The 19,654-nt window shown below is 33.9% G+C and overlaps 3 protein-coding genes across 6 annotated transcripts; 1 reads left to right on the top strand and 2 right to left on the bottom strand.

Moving 5' to 3' along the window:
* Window positions 1–221: 221 nt before the first annotated feature.
* Window positions 222–5,987, bottom strand: LOC114412916 (protochlorophyllide-dependent translocon component 52, chloroplastic-like). The gene is made up of 7 exons (XM_028377022.1): window positions 5,383–5,987; window positions 4,093–4,280; window positions 3,739–3,824; window positions 3,488–3,651; window positions 3,204–3,392; window positions 1,356–1,543; window positions 222–677 (listed from the first exon to the last, which is right to left on the bottom strand). Exons 1-7 carry the CDS (start codon window positions 5,899–5,901, stop codon window positions 422–424), a joined length of 1,590 nt encoding a protein of 529 aa, XP_028232823.1. The 5' UTR covers window positions 5,902–5,987; the 3' UTR covers window positions 222–421.
* Window positions 5,988–6,393: 406 nt separating this feature from the next.
* On the top strand, window positions 6,394–11,443 carry LOC114412917. 3 transcript variants are annotated; one of them, XM_028377024.1, is made up of 8 exons: window positions 6,394–6,786; window positions 7,202–7,308; window positions 7,454–7,633; window positions 8,605–8,673; window positions 8,768–8,967; window positions 9,091–9,506; window positions 10,345–10,529; window positions 10,939–11,443. In XM_028377024.1, exons 2-8 carry the CDS (start codon window positions 7,230–7,232, stop codon window positions 11,304–11,306), a joined length of 1,497 nt encoding a protein of 498 aa, XP_028232825.1. In that variant the 5' UTR covers window positions 6,394–6,786; window positions 7,202–7,229; the 3' UTR covers window positions 11,307–11,443. The 3 variants fall into 3 exon arrangements, with proteins under 3 accessions (XP_028232825.1, XP_028232824.1, XP_028232826.1); XM_028377023.1 differs by lacking the exon at window positions 6,394–6,786 and adding an exon at window positions 6,922–7,042; XM_028377025.1 differs by lacking the exon at window positions 6,394–6,786 and having other exon boundaries at window positions 7,446–7,633.
* Window positions 11,444–12,733: 1,290 nt separating this feature from the next.
* On the bottom strand, window positions 12,734–16,991 carry LOC114412918. 2 transcript variants are annotated; one of them, XM_028377026.1, is made up of 2 exons: window positions 16,833–16,991; window positions 12,734–14,105 (listed from the first exon to the last, which is right to left on the bottom strand). In XM_028377026.1, exon 2 carries the CDS (start codon window positions 14,088–14,090, stop codon window positions 12,873–12,875), a length of 1,218 nt encoding a protein of 405 aa, XP_028232827.1. In that variant the 5' UTR covers window positions 14,091–14,105; window positions 16,833–16,991; the 3' UTR covers window positions 12,734–12,872. The 2 variants fall into 2 exon arrangements, with proteins under 2 accessions (XP_028232827.1, XP_028232828.1); XM_028377027.1 differs by having other exon boundaries at window positions 12,734–15,786; window positions 16,833–16,990.
* Between the last annotated feature and the right edge of the window lie 2,663 nt (window positions 16,992–19,654).

Consider the following 19,654-nt stretch of genomic DNA (forward strand, 5'->3'; position numbering starts at 1 on the left):
TTTTTTTAAGCAAAATTAATTTATACAAACCCATTAAAAAAATACTTATTTTATTAAAATAAATATTTTTCCAAGAAATGAATTTAAACAAATTCACCTCTTATTAATGGGATTTGGGAATTGATTCTATGACGAACGCCGAGAATTTTGGTCTCTACCGTCTTGACTCTTTAGGTTCATAATTAGATACAATATTTCTACAATTCTACACATTTTACGTCGGACAATGTAAATTAGATTTACATGAGATTGATATCAACTTATTTGTCCTCTGTATGAAGAGGTTGCGAATACTTGTCATAGAGGAATTAACTTTTAAAATTTAAAAAGTCAAATGAAGTGCCAGTGACTTCATTGTAGTGGACCTTCACTATAGTCTATACACATATTTTTAGACATGAAGAAATATGGAAAACACATTTCAGCGGAAGGCATGCTCATAGTCATGATAACGGAAGTTTTTGTATATGAAGTGAGCTAACCACCGTGACAGTGCAAATGATAGTACTGCTAAGGCAACCATTGAATTTCTTTTTGCCACTGACATTGTACCATGCTTCATGACGGCAACAATCCCAATTGAAGCAACAGATATGATCTGCAGCATTACTTCAACCGCATTGAGGCTCTTATAAGCAGAATTGCAACTCTTGCAATTCACCACATGGGACCAGTACCTGTTCAAATTAGTTTGTAATCAACAATCCCAAAACAAATTTTTTCAAAAATTGTTTATTAGTACATATGCAAGCATGTTATTGAAACGTCGTTAGATATAGCGATGCAACATTGAAACCCAAATTACGACATAAATTCGTTTTTGTTATTACTTGCCTTTGTTAAATTATTTTGAAAAACAAAATATACTCAAAGGTATCCAGCTGCTTTTGTGAAACACACATGAAAGCATGGAATTCTCTCTGCTGATTATGTTGTAGTTACAGAAGTACAGAACAACTTTTTCTTTCTCCATTGGCTAAGAATTTTAGATTGATAAAATTCTTGATTATGGTGGACTTCATTAAAGATTTATGCTTGATTTAATATACAATTTGGTCCCTTAAAGCAACAAAACAACTTGTGTTGCTTTAGTCCTTGAAAGTGCCTATCTATACAAATTGATCATTGAATATGTCAACTAGTTAACAATTTTACCCTTTTAAGCTGTGAACTTAAATAATTCTATCCCACAAAAGACTAATCTGTATGGACTTTTTTCAGGGACCTAAGCAACACAAGTTGCCACTTCCAAGGACCAAAATGTATACCAACTCTTCCCTGAATTAAAGGAAATGGCCAATCTATTTATAACTAAATTGAAACTTCCATGTTCAAGAGCAATCTTAAATGAGTACCTGTCCAAAAGCTGTTCTCTCGGAGGTGTTGGAGGAAGAGCTCCACTATATTTTCCTCTCCAATCAACCTGACCACCTGCATACTTCCTTAGCCACGTTCTATAACCAATAACAAGGGCGTCTGACTTTGTTGGCACAAAACAGGCTTTGTGCCAATTGTTTGGACCAATATCCTTTAGTTTATGTTCCTATCAGAAGAATTTAACAACCAAATATGAGGAATCAAATTAAATTGTTTTCCAGGGACATATTACTTTTCTATGGAGACATTAAAACTGAAGAAAATAAAACAGACCAGACAAGAAGAAAGAAAGGTACCAAATTTTAGTTACATGTAGAACATAATACCAGTGCTGAAACATAAATTATTAAGATTTTGCATCATTGTTAAGTAATATTATTCACCTTTCTAAGAGATATTCTGTCATAAAATCTGAAGCACATGTGGAATCATATAGCCGCAGATTATATTAAGAGTTATTTTGTAGCCATTATTGGGACAAAATCCCCCAACAATTCGACCAACAGAAAATTAATTTAGGTAGGAAATATGAATGCGCAGTTGACAGTTTACATTTAACCTGAAAACTCTATCCGTTCACCCAAGGCTAAGAAAAATTCGTTTGAGACTATTCAAGTTAGAAGAATATAAATTTTCAGCAAGCCTAATCTGTAATACTGACTGAAACTCGGGTAACCAATCTATCATAATTTAAGAGATTAATATAAAAAATTAATTAAAAAATTTAACCTCTACACAAATGCAAGGAAAAGTTAACCTGGCAACTACTATGTATAAAATTTTCACTGCAAATGGCCTTATAAGTTAATCGGGACAAAGACAAGCTGAATAATCTAATCCATTGAAAAAAATTCCACAGTTATCGAATTTTATATTGTTATGATGTAATAATAGCAACATAAAACCAGTTAAGGTGGTTTGGGCATGTACAAAGAAGGTCATCAAAGGTGCTAGTTAGAAGAATAAATTATATGATTTTTAGCCTAGCGAAAAGAAGAAGAGGGAAACCAAAAAGGACGTTGGAGGAAATCAGCAAAGGAGATCTAAGGCTTAATAATAGTTTTGAAATTTTGATTTTAATTCTGCCAAATGACATTGTGTGATCTTTGTAACTGACCTCACCTAGTAGGATAGGGTTTTGTTTTTGTTGTAAACTTGTAGTAGTAACAACTAATATCATTCATTTATTGTTTTTTATTAGCAAAAAAGAGATATAAACCATAAGATTAAAGTAGGACAAATGAAATGGAAGAGTACCCTGAGTTATTTGTGATAAAAAAAAGTACCACTCAAACAAAATTTTACTACACAACTATAAAACTTATGATGTTTTATATGGAACAAAATGTTGGGTGGTAAAAAACCAACAAGAGAATAAACTCAATGTAGCAGAAATGAGAGTGTTGAGTTGGATGAGATGAAATACTAGATAAGATAGAATTATAATAGTATTGGGGGGAAACATGGGGTAGCCCCTATTGTAGAAAAGATCATACAATCTTGTCTTAGGTAGCTTGGTCATGTATGAGAAAACCTATAGAAGCCCAATAAGGAGAGTATATCAGATGGGTAGTTAGAGGTAGAGGAAGCCAAATAAAAGCTATTAGCAAATCAATTAAGAAGGATTTAGAAGTGAATAGTTGGTTTGTTTGTGTATAAATATCTACAACAAAACACTATCATCGTTTAATTCATGTAGCTATTACCACCTAGTGGAAAAAAATGTTGCTCCTCCTCTTTATGATAGCTTTATTCAGGAGAAAAAGTAGAGTGATGGAACCAATTAGTCGATAGGATAAATAGTTATAAATAATAACAGGCGTTACCTCAACATGGAGGAGATATAAATCTGAATCCAGAATCAGGTTTTGTCCCACATGAAATATCCATCGTGGTACAATTTTGTCCATCCACAATCCAAAGTTTCTTGGGAAGCACCATATCAATCTGCTTTTACCAGGACTAACCGGAACGCAAACAAAGATTAAACACATTTTCTTCTTAGCTGATGATTTCTGCATTAAGTTTAACACACATTATGCAATACCCTTAGAAATACTGCCTGCAAATTGTTTCTGATCTAAAAATAGCATCTACTCAAATATGTTACCTTAGTTTCACCAGATGAGGCAGGTTGATCTGGAGTATATGCATAAAAAATGCATGGTGGCATAAATTTGCTTTTGCCCCAAGCCTGATTTGCTGAAAAGCCATTGATATCTAACTTTTCAATAGACATGTCAAGTGGCCTGCCCCCTTCTCTATCAGCTTTCACTGTTATTAAGCTCTACATATGTAAGTGTCATATATAAGTAAATAGAAATTTAATTAAGTTAAAAAAGATATACCTTATATGCCTACCTTTTGGTTGCGGAGTACGCATTAGTCCATAGTGTGCATATGGAACATGTGCAGGATCCATAAGATTTTCTATCAGTACTTCATACCTAAAATTACATATTCATTTTGTTAGAAAGATCAAAGATACACAAAGTGGGGAATGTGGTTTTCACCCCCTAGGATGCAAATTCTATGCATAACGTAATGCTTGTGCTTTCATCTTCCAGAATCAGCTAAATAATTAGACCAATTACCAATCACAAAAAAAGAAAGAAAAAAATAATAATTCAGGAGCTTCTGGTAAAAGAAAGTGAGCCACATACAGATGTGTAGTTCTACAACACAGGAAAGATCATAATAGTCTAAAAATCATACCCATAAGGAATGTCTCTGTTTCCCATTGATTTAGTATACGATGGATCATCTATTTCTGGTATGAATGGGGGTCTTTTTCTTGTAATAATATCTTTGTATTGAGGATCAGTATTTGGCCAGAACCACAGGATATCATTCTGCACAGTACTTGGGTAAGCAGCTACACATGCTTTTTTGGACGTATGTACCTACACATTTTTTTCAGCAAATTTTAATGAGCATCAGATTGTCCCATTGTATGATGAAACTTGGAAACATTTAAAATTTTTGAAAAGAAAAATGGTTAGGAAACTCCAACTTTGGGTCATATGTGACTTACCTCCTGAGTTTCATAAGGGTCACAAAACCTGCTCATTATTTACTAAATGTGCAAAACACCCCATTCAACAAAGTACCAACACACATTCATCTGGCTAATGGATAAAGTGTAAAAAAACTCAAATTTTGAGTTGGGTATGATTTACCTGAGTTTCTAAAAGGGTAAAAAAAATTCAGGTGTAGGAGTCATGTACTGACTTACCCAATTGGACCTTACAAAGCACAAAACTAAACCATGTACTATAACTGACTATGTACTGAGTTGGATTTGCTTTTTTGAAACATTAGAAGTTTTGTGTTGTATCATTTGCTTAACTTTTGTATTCTGTAAGTTGTCTATGTAATATTAACTGAGTATGAATGTTGTACGTTGACTTTCATAAGTACGAGTCAACTTCTGGTCATGGTAAGTGGATAAGTCGACTTATGTAAGACTAGATTGTCACACATCAAGTAAAGAATAGATGGAAACTCTTAAACTTGAGGGGTGTAACTCATACCTTTTCCATTAAGAGAGACATGAAAAACAAATTACGAATCTACAACATAACTTCGCATCAACAAAAAAGACGAGGAAGAGATGGCCATGAGTGACATGCATAGGGGTCAAGAGTAGTTTGAAGCATTGGTGAGATCTAGAACCAATGAACTTAGAGAGAAAGTACGCCACCAGCCACTCACAAGCCACTACTTATGTTCCACGCATCAACATAATATGATCTCACCTTCAATATTGCAGGTTTCAGAACATGAAATCATGATGACAAGCTAAAATTAATGGCCAGGAAATGAGTAAATGGTACATGCAAATCATAATCCATTGATTGAAAAAACGGCTGAAAAGTATGCATTTTCATATGCGTTCTGGCTACTTACTACACAGGAAATGAAACATACAAAAAAAAATAGTGAATTTGGGAGCCATATTACAACAACATGCATTAACTACAAATTATGACCAAGAGTAATTACCGGAGGGCCATCAGGGAGTGCCTGAGGAATGAGCTGGCATTCTCCTTTGCCATTGAAACACCAACCATGGTACACACACTGCAACCTGCCCCATTGATCAATCCTTCCATCAGACAAGGGTGCTAATCTATGAGGACAAGCATCATCATGAACCTGCCAAGCACCCTCATTCCTATCCCACCACACAACCACATCAATTCCCAACACCCTCTTCCCATGTGGCTTCCTCTTGTCAAGGTCACAAATTGGCATCAAAGGGTACCACTGAGAGTACCAGTCAAATTTCTCTGCATGACTTTCAAATTCTGGCTCAGCCTCAGGTTGGTTACTGGATTCTGTCAATGGAGGGGGTGACAAGGCAGTTAAAAGCTTGGATTTTGAACTGCCCCTGAGAAAAACCAATGAAACTGGTGAAGCCACTTGGTTGCTCAAGAATATGGATTTCCTAAAGGAGTTTGATGTTTCATGTGCTGTTGGGATGTGAAGTGTGCCAACAGAAAAAGCACACACAGCTTCCATGTTCCTTTCTGCAAACCAAAAGGAACAAGTGTACAACAAGAGAGGAGAGTGGCAACACACAATGAACACCCCAAAGCTATATGCTTCAACTCAAAACTAGCCTCACATTTTATGTTCATTTTTAAGTGATGCTCAAATTTAAGGGGAAGTCCATGTGTTTCCTGTTGTCACCATCAACCTAGTGATTTTAGCTTTGTGATAAGGACCTTATCGCTTTGTGGCATGTAATGAAAGGATCACAAAGCCACGTGGATGATTAGGAGCTTTGAGCTATGAATGGACAAGAACAAACGAAGGACTGTAATCAAATCACCTATATGGTAAAAACTAAAAACACTTACAAAATTAACTGTAGAATTCTGATACGATTCTTTTCAAATTGACTAGTACTTGCCATTTAGGCCCGTGGAAAAAGTTTAACCAACCAATTTGTTCTTTCGAATTTTATTTTATTTTCTCATATTATTTTTTTATTTTAAAAATATAGACACAAGAAACCGGGCTGGGATGCTAGTTCCAGTTCCAGTTCCATTACAGCCCATTCCAAATTGCTCCACCCTCTTATTTTGGGACTTTGATCCTCCTCAATCAATTCACAGTAAAAAAAGAAAAAAAAAAAAAAGAACATTAAAATAAAACATGAGATTCTGTAGCTTCCATGATCCTATGATGACCCCGGGTGAGTGTTGATGAGAAAACAAAGGATAGAGGGAGATCTGTTTCAGTTTGAAACTTCAACATCTCTTCGTCACAGTCTTAGTTCTTTCTGGTTTATCTCTTCTGTTGTTGTTAGAACGAACCCAACACAACATTACACATTTCACACAGATCTGGTCCATTTTTTGTCACTGTCAACAGAACTATCCCTTCTTTCACCACCGCCAGGTACTAATTTCTTCTCGTTTTCCTCTATTACTTCATTCACAATTTACACCTGATAGTGATGCCCCAACTCGTTGCTCCTCTTCCCATTATTTTTGTGGTTGTATGCATCTGCGCTCTCCTCACCGACACTATACTATTCTTAATATTCATTTGGGTCTCGCCCTATTATTTTTCTCCCTTTCTATCCCTCTTTTTTTCTCTCAAAGTTTTGGTTTTTAAATTTGTTCTGGTTGAATATTTTCAAGGAACTTATGGGGTAATTAGTTGCTGTTGGATCAGTTTTTTCTTCTTCTTCTTCTTTTCGTTCTCTTTATCAGTTTAGCTGTTGATAACTGTGTGTGCATCTTTTCTGATTTTTAGTCTCATGGGTTATGCCAAAATGTCATCTTTTTTTTTTTTTGTTATGCAATGGCAGTGATGATAACTTGAAGAAAGAATCAGATATGGAGGGTGATCTTCAAAGGTCTCTATCTTTGCGCCTAAATCGTAGAGGAGATCGAAGTAATCAAAATCCTGCTAAAGGTGAGGAAGGATTGTTATACACTGTTTTGGTTCTTTTATCTGTTGAGAAATCTCTCTTTCTTCTTGTTTCTTTACTAGATTAACAACAGTGAAGGAAATAGTTACTTTGGCCTTGGCAAATAAAATCTGTTTGTTAGTGATGCAGATTTTGAGGTGGGTTTCTTTTCTTCGGGGAGGGTACCTCAAGATTACCCCATGAAGATCGTTTGGAAGAAAGGGTTTGTTCGGTTGGTTCTTGTAGCAGGGATCTTGTGGATGTTATTAATTCTTCTTGCATTGTTGTTCCATATATGGTCTTGTCAAACTTCCGTCTCCTTTTTATCAGGTTAGTAAAGTTTTTAATAAATTTGGTTACTTTTTTGAAATCTTCTCAAGTTTATCTCTTGTTGATTACTACTAATTAATTGTAATAAGTAATAACATAGACACTTCATCTAACTGTCTATTCTCAATGTGATATTTTGAGAATTGGGTTGAAGGGAATAAATCACGTCGCTTTATATTTTAACTTGATCGTTGTAGCTGCCTGTGCCCGTTGATTTTAGTTGTTCCTGGTACTAGAAAACCAACATGTACAGGAAGTTTTTTGCAATTCATAGATGATGGCTTTTTAAAAGAACAGTTTGGAAATTCATTTTTCCCTATAGATAAGGCTAAGTCTTATGTCTCTTTCATTCCTATAAGTTCAACTCGTAGCTTAATTCTTTAGCAGTATTTACTGTGGAATTAGAAGGTTAGCAACTCTATTTTCTAGTTGAAAATAAGAATAGTATAATATTTCTAGGTATAGAGGGAAAGCCAAAAGTTGCACCTTGGTGACCGGTTGGTCATGGGTTTGAATCCGGAAACAGACTTTTTGCATATGCGAGGGTAAGAATAGCCCTCTCCCATACTTTTGCATAGGAGCCTTCTGGTATGGGGGTATGTTAGTTAGTATAATATATCTTAGTACAGAAAATTGAATTTAATGTGATGTTTTCTTGTTAATTTTTGTCTCTCTTTGATGGTATTTGTAAGGGGAACTAGGACTGCACTTGCCTTATATTTTATCTATATTTATTAGTTGAAACTAACTTTGTAAATACAAATATCTACAATCTGATTGGTGAATTTAGAAGCAAATTTGCTATGAGTAGAAATGTAGGATGAGAACTTGATGGGAGGTTCTGTTAGGTTATTAAAAGACATACTTCAAGGAATGCTTGTTCATGATAAACATTTTGTCTTTTATTTTATTCTTTCCACCAAAATTGTCAACATTTCTGAAAATATAGCAATTTTCTGCTTGACCTGCAGCTATGTGTAACAAAGATAGCAAGGTTTACAACATGTTAGGCAATATGGGACTGGTATCAAAACCTCACAGTAAGATTTTGGTGGTTTTGCTTCCATCCCTTTTTTTTTAACTTCACCAAATGATAACTGTGTGTTTGATATTGGTGCTGCCTATGTTTGTTAGGATGTCCAATTCCTCTTTCCAATGACCCTGATAAAATAGTTATCCCAACTAGAAGAACTCCCAACGAAATTCTAAAAAATCTGTCGTATGTTATGGAAGATGAGGTTCCACATAGTGAAGCTCAGTCATCTCCTCTATTTGGAGGCCATCCAAGTTGGAAACAAAGGGAGGAAAGTTTCAAACTAAAATCAAATATGAAGGTAAATTAGTTAGCATGATTTGCTCAAGTTCATTTTAATCGCAATTGTTTCACAATTTTGCAACATTGCATCGTAGTTGCCACAATCAACAAGTCATTTTTCCCCATGTGCTCTGCCCATTAGGTGCATTGTGGATTCATTCAAGGTGGTGGTGCTGAAATGAATCGTGTAGACATCAAATATGTCAAGAAATGCAAATTTGTTGTTGCATCTGGCATTTTTGATGGCTATGATTTACCTCATCAACCATCAAATATAAGCCTTCGCTCAAAGGAGCTTTTTTGCTTTCTTATGGTGGTGGATGAGGTATCTCTGAAATTCATGAGGGAAAATGGTACTGTCAAAGAAGACGGAGCTGGTGGAAAATGGGTGGGAATATGGCGACTTGTTCTTCTTAAGCATCCTCCTTATGATGAACCAAGAAGGAATGGGAAAGTTCCCAAAATTTTAACCCACAGGTTGTTCCCTCAAGCACAGTATAGTATTTGGATTGATGGTAAAATGGAGCTGATAGTAGATCCATTGCTAATCCTTGAGAGGTACTTATATCTGTTTAAATGTTTTATGCCTAATTTTTATGATAACATCAACACTTTAAGTCTTTTTTTTTTCTGGATAGATATTAAACTGCCATCCTTTTCATACTTGAGAGAGCTTTGAATTTGATACATTTCATGTGCTGATCAGTCACTTACACTAAAAACATTATGGGGCACTCTGTTTGAAGGGCTCAATTTAATGGATTTTTTTGCTTTCCCATTTTTCTCTTACATAGTCTTTTTATATTTACAATCATGAAGTTGATCCATTATAGAAGCAAAATATTCGTTTGGTAGGGACTTGCTTGTCACGTGTTTCTGGATTTTCTTTTGGGATAACAGTTGATTGTATCATGTTAGGTTTTCTATGTTGCCCCTTGTGATAAAGTTTTGACACTAACCTCCCCTCGTCTCTTCTCAAACAAATGAAAATGGTACTTGAAACTGATAAGGCTAAAACTTTCTAGCAGAATGGATAGCTTTTTTCTTTATTCCTGGAGTTACTTCCCTTGCGTTTATTTGCACATGACACTTTGATACCCTGTGTTGTATAACGGCATATCTAATTCCTTTTGAAAGCACTAATTCATACAATTGTACATACCGCGAGGGATATTAGTGTAAAAATATAAACAGGGGATAACTTTGAAGGAATATTCTATTTCAACCAGCAGGAGAAACCACACTGAAACTATTGGTATAAACTCTCGCATTGAAGTTTCATGTTAAGAGCTTACTTACTACATCTGTATTGTTGAAAAACTGCTGATCATGTCTGTGCAAGCCTTTCTGTGACTTTTGATGACTGTAACCTTGTAAAACTACCTTAATTATGCAGATATCTGTGGCGAGGCAGGCATACGTTTGCCATTGCTCAACACAAGCATCACCGTAGTATATATGAGGAGGCTGATTCAAACAAGAGGCGAAAGCGATATGCTCGACCCCTTATTGATCTCCACATTAAAATCTATTATTACGAGGGAATGAAGCCATGGAGTTCAAATAAAAAGACCAATAGTGGTAAGACAGGAAACAAGACCTTCTGGTTTTATATTTTATTTCAAGGGTTTGATTTCAACAATTTTGGTAAGAGGAAACACATTGTTTAGTCACATTTCTGTTAATTTTCTAATTTTGTTAAAATTTGTTCCATATACTACAATAACAACAATAGCCTTATCTTAATAGATGATGATGACTACTTGTATCACATGATGTTATGGGCTCTTTAAAAACCGATTTCTTAGGGATATTATGAGCTGTATAATTATGTAACCGTTAACCATTGTATTTATGACTCTAATTATAAATGAAACTATCTGCTGTATAGTTAAGACACATGGATTCATTCAAATGTTCTCTTGTTCCTCTCTCTCAACGATAATGTTTGGTGATGTCGTATTGTTAACAACAATATATGATGTTTCAGATGTACCAGAGGGAGCCATCATCATTCGGGAACATACTGCCATAAATAACTTATTTAGCTGCTTGTGGTTCAATGAGGTTCACCTCTTCACTCCCAGAGATCAACTGAGTTTTGGCTATGTTGCATACAGATTGGGGGACGCGTTTAAATTCTTTATGTTTCCCAACTGTGAATACAATTCACTGTTTGTGTTGCACCCTCACACAAGAGAGCACTCTTCTCCCATAGAATGGGTTAAACAGTTGGATGAACTTAAGAAAGGCAATTTAAGAGAAAGTAGGGGAGGACTAGGCTTGTTTACGCCTTATCCTGGGGATCTTGATTCTGTTGTTCTGCCAAATGTAACAAGAACATCAAAAGCAGGCTGACATTTTGATTATTGTTTTAACATATTCATTTTGTTATGTATTTTTTTTCAAGAATTTCTTGATGTTTATTTTGTTTAATCTTAATGAAAGTAAAGATAAGGCGCCTTTATATTGATGCACGAGCCTTTGAGACATAACTTCTGAGTTGTTTGTGATTCCTTTTCTGGATCCATTTGCATCCTTTTCGTCTAATACTTAATTAATCTTCATTTCTTAGTGCTGTTGAAGTAGTATATCTTAAATGTTTTTAGGATATTTGCTAGTCCACTGACATTTGATATTGCTCCTGATTGTATCAATGTCTTGATTATTAATGAATGATATAAGCATTTTTGCAATGTAAAAAAAAAAAGGATATTTGCTCTTCAATATTCTTGTCACAGTCTAATATTTTTTGTTTTAATCTTCAGTCAAAAAAATATGCAAATGAGAGGGAATCAACTGATCTCTCCTCTCTGGTCTCTAAAGATACCCAGAGTGTCCCATACGAAATGTTTAAGAGAAACAAATTTATTTTCCTTTTTCTTTTCCGCAACACTTTACGTGCTTCATTTCATGCTTTTTTTCCCCTCACCACACGAGTTAGTTCGATGGTCCCTTTGTTGCCTTTTATTGTTGTGTTGGTGCTTATTATACTATTGGTCGGTGGTCTCCTACCTCTTAGATTTGTTCTTGTATTGTGCTTTGTGTTGTTTAGTTGAAGAATAGAGCATCTTATCACATTTTTAGAAAGGGAAAATGTGAGGTACCAAATTATAGTTGGAAAATAAAAAGAACCTAGGGCGTTTAGAAGACATAGGAAATGAAAATGCTAAAAGATAATGAATGATATCCTTCAAGAAATAAGCAAATGCATACATGGTGGATCTGCACATTACCATTTAATTTGCTCGGATCTTAAGTTCTATCTTTGTTGTCATTAATTAATGTTAAAAAGAAAATTAATCTGGTAAAAAAATGTTAAAAGATATTAAAGAATAGATAGATATTCGAAACCACCTACTTATTATAAGGTAAGATTTGCTTTGTGAATAAAGCAAATGATAACATAAAAAAAGTTTTAAGAAAATACAGGTGAACGCGATATGAGATTACACTTTGACATGTGATGGTTGGACGAAAAAGAAAGAGATATCACTTGCTAATTTTCTTATTGACAATTCAGGTAAAAATATTTTCTTAAAATCTATTGAAACTAATGCAATTACAGGTATCAAGCAAATGTTTGAATTATTAGATACATGGTACAAGAAATTGGATATGACAACGTAATGCAAGTTATGAAAATTGAAAAATGATGTTTCTAATATTGTGGTAATAAAAGGAAAAAATGTTAGAAAAATAGTCTATCCCTAAAATTTAGATGAAAAACAAACAAAAATAATTAGAAAAATATTTCGTAGTTGCTTTGAGCATGCAATGAATCATTAAATTCAAATAAAACGATTGCATTGAACCAAATCCTCCAATAAAACGAAGTTAAATTATAGTTTGAAGTATCCACATAATGGATAGCAGAAGTAAACATTTGTAATTATATGAAACAGAAGTATCTATTGCCATTCATCATTGGTGGTTGTTAGTCGACCATCTTTGATCACGCCAGCGTAATTGACGACCAGGAAACCTTCCACTTCCAGATGAAGAAATGTTGCTCTGGGGATTAGTTTGAGCACCTTGTGAGGCCCGAGGCATCCTTGTTGAAGATGTGACCTCTGCACTGAGGTCTCTATAAAACTGATGCTCATTGCGAGGCATTCTAAAAGACGACATATTTGTTCTCCATCTAGCCGTACGATTTGCCTCTACCTCAAGATCACGGGATGATAAATATGGAAAATTGGTTCTCACTCTACTCCTAGCAATTCTCTCCAGTTGATGCATTGAAGGTAAATTGGATCTCCATCGAGCTGATTGATTTGTCTGTGTATCATTTGATACCCTGTGTGTTGTTCCAGACCTTCTGTCATATAATGGCACTCTGTGTCTTGAATTAGTCAACAAACTAGCCATACGGTTAACATCTTCAATAGAGATAAATATTTCATACAAGAACGAGGACATCAAGTCAGCAAGACCCCCAGTCAAAATGGTATCTCTATTGTAATCTGCATCAGAACTTGCATGGATTGAGCTAAAAAGATCTTCCAAGCCCCATTCTTGTTCCATCCTTATCCAATCACACTGTCGCGAGGGATCCACCTCTGATGGTCGAACAGAAGGATGTTCAGACCTAGCATGCTTCCTGAGTTCTGGATATGTCCCCTGGAATTCACATGTTTCGGAAGAACAACTCCTTAATTTAGAATTCATATACCTTCGAGCAGGCTCCAAAACCATATATCCATATATTTCTCCACGGCAAAGAGGGCAAATGAGCTTTGGTTGTAACTCGCTCCCACATTGAGTGGGGTGCCGAGACTCTGACTGAATTTCTCTACTATGAGAGAGTCTGCCTGTGACAGGAATTTCTTGCAGTACTTCTGATGAGAGATGAGAAGCAAAGGACTTACAAAACTGGTCAAGGCAGTTGGAGTGGCGGTAACTGGTATTGCACATGTAAGGAAGACAACCCTTCTCATAGGAAGAACATTTCAAAAGAACACCATTATGGGGGGTTTCCATGCAAATAGGACATCTAGCCTGCTCCCATTCTTTCATTTCATCAGCTGATCCCAACAAATTCATAGGTTTATGCAGCTCAATGTTTTTGGAGTTGGATGGGTAAGGATATGGTCTATTACAATCAGTAGACGGGGACTTCAATCTTCTAACTTTAGGCATTTTGAAATTCAAGATCTGCCTTATTTCAAGCAACCAAAATTAAACAGATTACGTAATGAAATAGAAATTCTCTGCCTCTTTATCCTGACACAATTTGTATACGAGAAAAGAGTAATTGATTCTTGTATCTTTTCACAAATATTGAGGTTTTGAAGATTTCATCAACCTAGGAATCTAGCATAGTTAGTTGGAACTAGAAAAAGAGCAAATTATCACCAGGAATGACTACTACTGACCATGATCTAACATAATATACAGTAGCACAGTGTATCTGTCACGTTAAAAACATCACTTCATATTAATCAAATCTACGGTGTAAACACACCAAAAGAGGATATCATGCTTGCCACCGAGGACTACATACATGACTCACAGCATTTTAAAATTTCAGAACATTGACAATTAATGCCCAAAAGGTCACTTGTTTTTAGATGCTCTTTAGGAGCAAGACATAAAAGTAAACAGAGCTTGATAGAATTTCATGGTGAAAATGAAATGTCAAATGCATAGAAAGTTTATAAATTTAAAAGAAATGAGAAGGCACAGAAAGCACTAGAACATAATGCATAATTGAGTTTCTAGTAATCATGGATCAAGAAGTTCAAGATGTTCGTTTTTCTTATAAATACTGATGCGACTTTAGATATCAACAACTTAACATGCCTATATAATTCCGACATATTCCATAAACAGGAATAAATAGTACATTAAAAAATTATAAACATAACAAGCACTTTCTTTGGACACTTGTATTGACAATTACAAAATTTCAAATTAATTAAAACAAATGGAAGAACTTCATTTTGGTTAATAAATACTTAAAATCTAATGGCATTGTGTCACCTGAAGGAGACATCTAAGCACTAGAAAAAAACATCAATCCACAAGGAAAAAACCCATAAACATTCCTGTATTTCACCCATATATTCTTTTGCCTTGTAAGGAGGGGTAAGTTCAATTTTTTAGTAAAATAGCCAAGTGTACTTAAATATTTTGAGATTTGATATGTACTACAGATATCTACTGCTACTGCAAGTCTCCAACAAAAGCCTGAAAACTTAATTTCACAAGGTACTCACATGCAGGACACAAGGTAATGAAGGTATTTATCTGTGGATAATATTTATTCAGAGGAAGAAAACCGAAGCTTCAAAAACCTAGTTGCCTTGAAATAGATGAAAAGGTATTGAAAAAAACATATATAGAACGCTACCAACTTTCACTTTGCTAGTGACAGAATAATAAACTCAAAACAAAAGGAAAATATAGATCACTGTTTATTACAAAAAAAAAAAAAACTCAGCATTTAAAAAGAAAAACCTCTGCAGACTCCTATAAAACTATTATTAGCTATAACATTATATTTGGAATGTTCTAGTTATTGATCTATCATAGCAAACACAGGAAAAAGCTATCAACGCCAACAAGGAAAGGCTGTGGAACTAAACATGTGTTGGAAATTCAAGTTTGTTTGAAGTTCCACATTAGTTAAGAATGGGCTAGATGAAGGTAACATAAGGGAACAGACCAATATACCCAATTCCTTAAGGTTTTGGGTGAAAATGTGATGTCAAGTTCACTCTTGTAGTCCATTGCTAGGCCCAATGGTGCAGGTCTTCTTTGCTTTCAGGCTCCCCTGGACCCCAACAAGATGCTTTTGGCTGGTTCCTCTCTTAGAGGCTTTTCCTTGCCTTTTCTACAGTGCATGACACACCCATAAAAAAAGTATTCTATTCAGAGTCATATTTTATCTTGAGATTTTCAATTTGATAGAAGCTTGAGTTATAGAGAAACTGGCCAGTGCCCAGTGTAGATGAAGTTAAAGGCAAAAGCTCCCTAAAGGCACTAAGGGATTTTTAATACCTCAATGCAAGAGGTGCCACAAACCCCTTAACTACATTAAGTGAATTAAAACCCCTTTAGTCTTTATTGGATTCTATAAATTTCTCACTCAAACAACTCTAGTAGGAAAGTTTGAACTTTGGATTCTGCTTACCCGTAAAATAATTTTTTTAACTTTGGACACTCTAGTCTCTTAACCCCCCAAAAGTTCACTCTTGAAAAATACAGACAGAAATGGATAACTCTCTCTAAGGTCAAGTCCTTTGTTTGGAAGCAACAGTACTCAACAGGATTAATACAAATGATTTGCTGCATAAGTGGGAGGCATCGATCGCTCTTAATTGTCCTCCAAACAATTTACTCTTTCAACATAAGAAGGTTACTTTCAATGAAACAGCATTTTTCTAATTTTTAGTGCCATTAGCAATCACTGGGTGCGTCTATTCCTTCTACTTCGGAGTAGTTTTAGGTTTTTTGCTATAAAGAATTAGGCATATAAATAAACAAGTGCCCCCGTCTTTAAGAACCGGCCCCTAACAGTCTAACACCTCCAAGAACAAAGCAACGGCTTAAAAATCTCGTCCTTCACAATGCAGTGCACCTTACGAAGAAACAGAATTTGACAACAACAAAAAAACGCTTTAAAAAATGTTTCACGATTGCATGCAGTGTTGCAATTTAATTGATCACTAATCAGATAGTTATTTTAAAAAAATAATAATAAATAAACCACGGACACACACACAAAGAACACGGCAATTCGTTTGGCAGAAAGCATGAAACCACGCGATGACCTAATTTGTTTAGGCAGCATCACAAATAAATTGGATATTGAACAAGAACGTGATGAGGAAAAAGAATAATAATTGAAAGACGGAGAATACAAGAATTAGGGTTAACCTGGAAGTGGCGCAGTGGGGATTGCAACACGAATAGAGATGAGGATTTGCGATCAACACGAGCAAAATAAAAAAGGGTTGGTTGGTTGGTTCGGTTTTGAATTTGAGGGTGGACCAGAAGCTTCCAACTCCTGATTCGATTTAAAATTGAGTTCAATCGTAGACATCCGTCGCTGTATACTTTATATTCAATTTGATCTTTTGTCCTTATCTTTATAAAATAAAAATAAATAAATAAATAAATATGACAACATAATCTAGTCATAATCTTATTAAAAAAAAATCTTTTGACAAACTAAGTAGTATAATGAAACTATGGTGATTAATTGCCGATTTTGTGAAATTATTATAAGAGTTTAATATTACTATATTAACAATATAAAATAATTTTATATTATCATACATAAATTATTATTTAAATTATTTTTAAAATTAACAAATTTATTATATATGATAAGTTATAATTAGATAATTCCATATGATGTTAGTGTATAAGTGTTAGTCGTCATTTATGACTAACTTTTGTATAAGAAAATTTTATAAAATGTTTGTCTTTTTTTAATTTATGATTCTTTTTGTAGGTTTATATATATTTTTAGGTTTAGTTTAATTTTGTTCAGTAAAAGATGTCTAACATTGTGAATTTAATGTGTTTTAGTTTCAATTTTAGATAAAAATGATGAAATTTGTGAAGGCTGGTGTCTCGCTAAGCAAGGCCCGTGCGCTTAGCGAGAGTTTATGGGCTAAGCAAGGCAGTTAGCCCGCTGAGCGAGACATTTGTCTCTTCCTGCGCTAAGCGTGCGCCTTCGAGGACAGGAAGCCTTTTTTAAGGCTGGAGTTAAAAAAATCAAAGGATAGGCATGAGAAGAAGAAGAGAAAGCGTACCAGAGGCGCAAAACAGAACAAGAAAGCCAAAAATCTCAACTTTCAAGAGGATTTTAGGTTTATGAGTAATTTCTAGGTTCCTAGAGGTGAAGGAAACATCCTCATCACTGTGTAATCTGTTATTTTCTTCTTAAACCTTCATCTTGTAGCTGAAAGGTGTTGTCTTGTGATGGAAGACTAAGTATCTCTGTTGGGAAATTCTGCTGGAACTTGATGTAAATTTTTAACTATCTATTTAAAGTTGTTTTATGTGTTCATTGCTCATCACTGTGTAATCTGTTATTTTCTTCTTAAACCCTCATCTTGTAGCTGAAAGGTGTTGTCTTGTGATGGAAGACTAAGTATCTCTGTTGGGAAATTCTGCTGGAACTTGATGTAATTTTTTAACTATCTATTTAAAGTTGTTTTATGTGTTCATTGCTTCTATCTGCACTTAATTATTGCATGTTTTTGGTCTGATCACCCATTGGTGTGTAAAGTTAGGATTTTTAGCATTGAAAAATGTATTAATCCTTAGAATCGGATAGAACAGGGCTAGATGACTGCATTGCTAGACATAGAGTGTAGGGTTTTAGTTTTTGTTATGTTGTGATTGTAATATTGTTCAATTAGGCTAAGTTTGATGAGACATTCGAGAACAAGGTTTAATTACAATTAGTCCATTCACGCAAGGAATCGGTGATTGGTATTTTAGTCCCTAGCATAGAACACAGAAATAACATTAAATAGAGAAAAATATTCTAGTTACATCAAGCGCGCTCAGTAGAAGGACCCAACGTTTTAATTATATGTTTTCTCTCCCAGTTTGATAAGCATATTTGTAGTTCTTTTGTATTTAGAGCACATACATCTTTAATTTAATTCTATTTTCATAGCTTTATATCAATGTCTCTTGATTGAATAAAAGTTCACCAAATGAAGCAAGTTCCCTGAGATCAATACTTGATTCTTACAATTTTATTATTACTTGCATGACTCGGTACTACACTTGCCGGTTAGATCTACGCACCCACAATAACAAGCAACACCAGGGCATGAACAATAACTCTCTTTCTTTTACTATAATGAAAAAATAATATTAAATAACTTATGTTTGAGATAAAGTATCAATTTATCCAAAAAAAAATGTACACATAAACATGCAAAAAAAATTATTAAATCTAAAATAATACATAAAAAAAGCATGCGTATAAACATGCATTTTTACCTCTTGTAACAAAAAAATATACATATAAGCATGCATTAAACAAAAAATAATAATAAATTAAAATTAATATACACGTCAATATATAATAAGGAAAATTATAGCCATATATCAAGTTTAGCATCTTACCCAAAAAAATAAAAAATGCAAACACGAAACAAAAGAAAAAAAAAGTTAGGATCATGAGCACCGTCGAAACACCATGTAGTATTCACATATTAGATTAAACTGATTTTGAAAAAAAAATCATTCAATTTAATTATTTTGATTTTGTTAATTTATCATCAATTAATTTTATTTAAACTTTTAATATAATTCGATCCAATTTAAAGTGCTTTGGATTAAATCGATTTTCAATGTTAATCATATTTTTATTTATTTTTTAGAAAAATATTAAATAAAATATAAGATAAATAATAAATATAATAAAAAATAATTTAAAATATCAAATATTTATTTAAATATCATTATATAATTAATAATAAAATATTCAAGCATCTTAACCCAAATAATCAGTAAAAATATCTTTAGTTAATTATATTTTTCATAAATTGATATGATTTTTATGATAATTTTTAAATATATAAGAAATAGAAATAGAAATGAGTGATATTATAAATTTATGAATAGAAATATATACATATGCATAAGTTTATTTGAATTAATTTTTAAAATCAAATCCAAAATCCAAATTTGATCTAATAAAAAAATTTGATTTTCAACTTTTTTATCCT

This window comes from Glycine soja, chromosome 5 (genome assembly GCF_004193775.1).
Source record: "Glycine soja cultivar W05 chromosome 5, ASM419377v2, whole genome shotgun sequence".
NCBI lineage: Eukaryota > Viridiplantae > Streptophyta > Magnoliopsida > Fabales > Fabaceae > Glycine > Glycine soja.

Bases quoted from the DNA above. Each gene is read 5' to 3' on its own strand.
- LOC114412917 (XM_028377023.1), top strand. The intron at 7,309-7,453 runs GTGAGGAAGGAT...TTAGTGATGCAG, and splicing joins TAATCAAAATCCTGCTAAAG to ATTTTGAGGTGGGTTTCTTT. The intron at 8,674-8,767 runs GTAAGATTTTGG...TATGTTTGTTAG, and splicing joins ACTGGTATCAAAACCTCACA to GATGTCCAATTCCTCTTTCC.
- LOC114412918 (XM_028377026.1), bottom strand. From the start codon at position 14,090: ATGCCTAAAGTTAGAAGATTGAAGTCCCCGTCTACTGATTGTAATAGA.
- LOC114412916 (XM_028377022.1), bottom strand. From the start codon at position 5,901: ATGGAAGCTGTGTGTGCTTTTTCTGTTGGCACACTTCACATCCCAACA. The intron at 3,652-3,738 runs GTAGGCATATAA...GCTTAATAACAG, and splicing joins GCGTACTCCGCAACCAAAAG to TGAAAGCTGATAGAGAAGGG. The intron at 3,393-3,487 runs GTAACATATTTG...AACTTAATGCAG, and splicing joins CCTCATCTGGTGAAACTAAG to AAATCATCAGCTAAGAAGAA.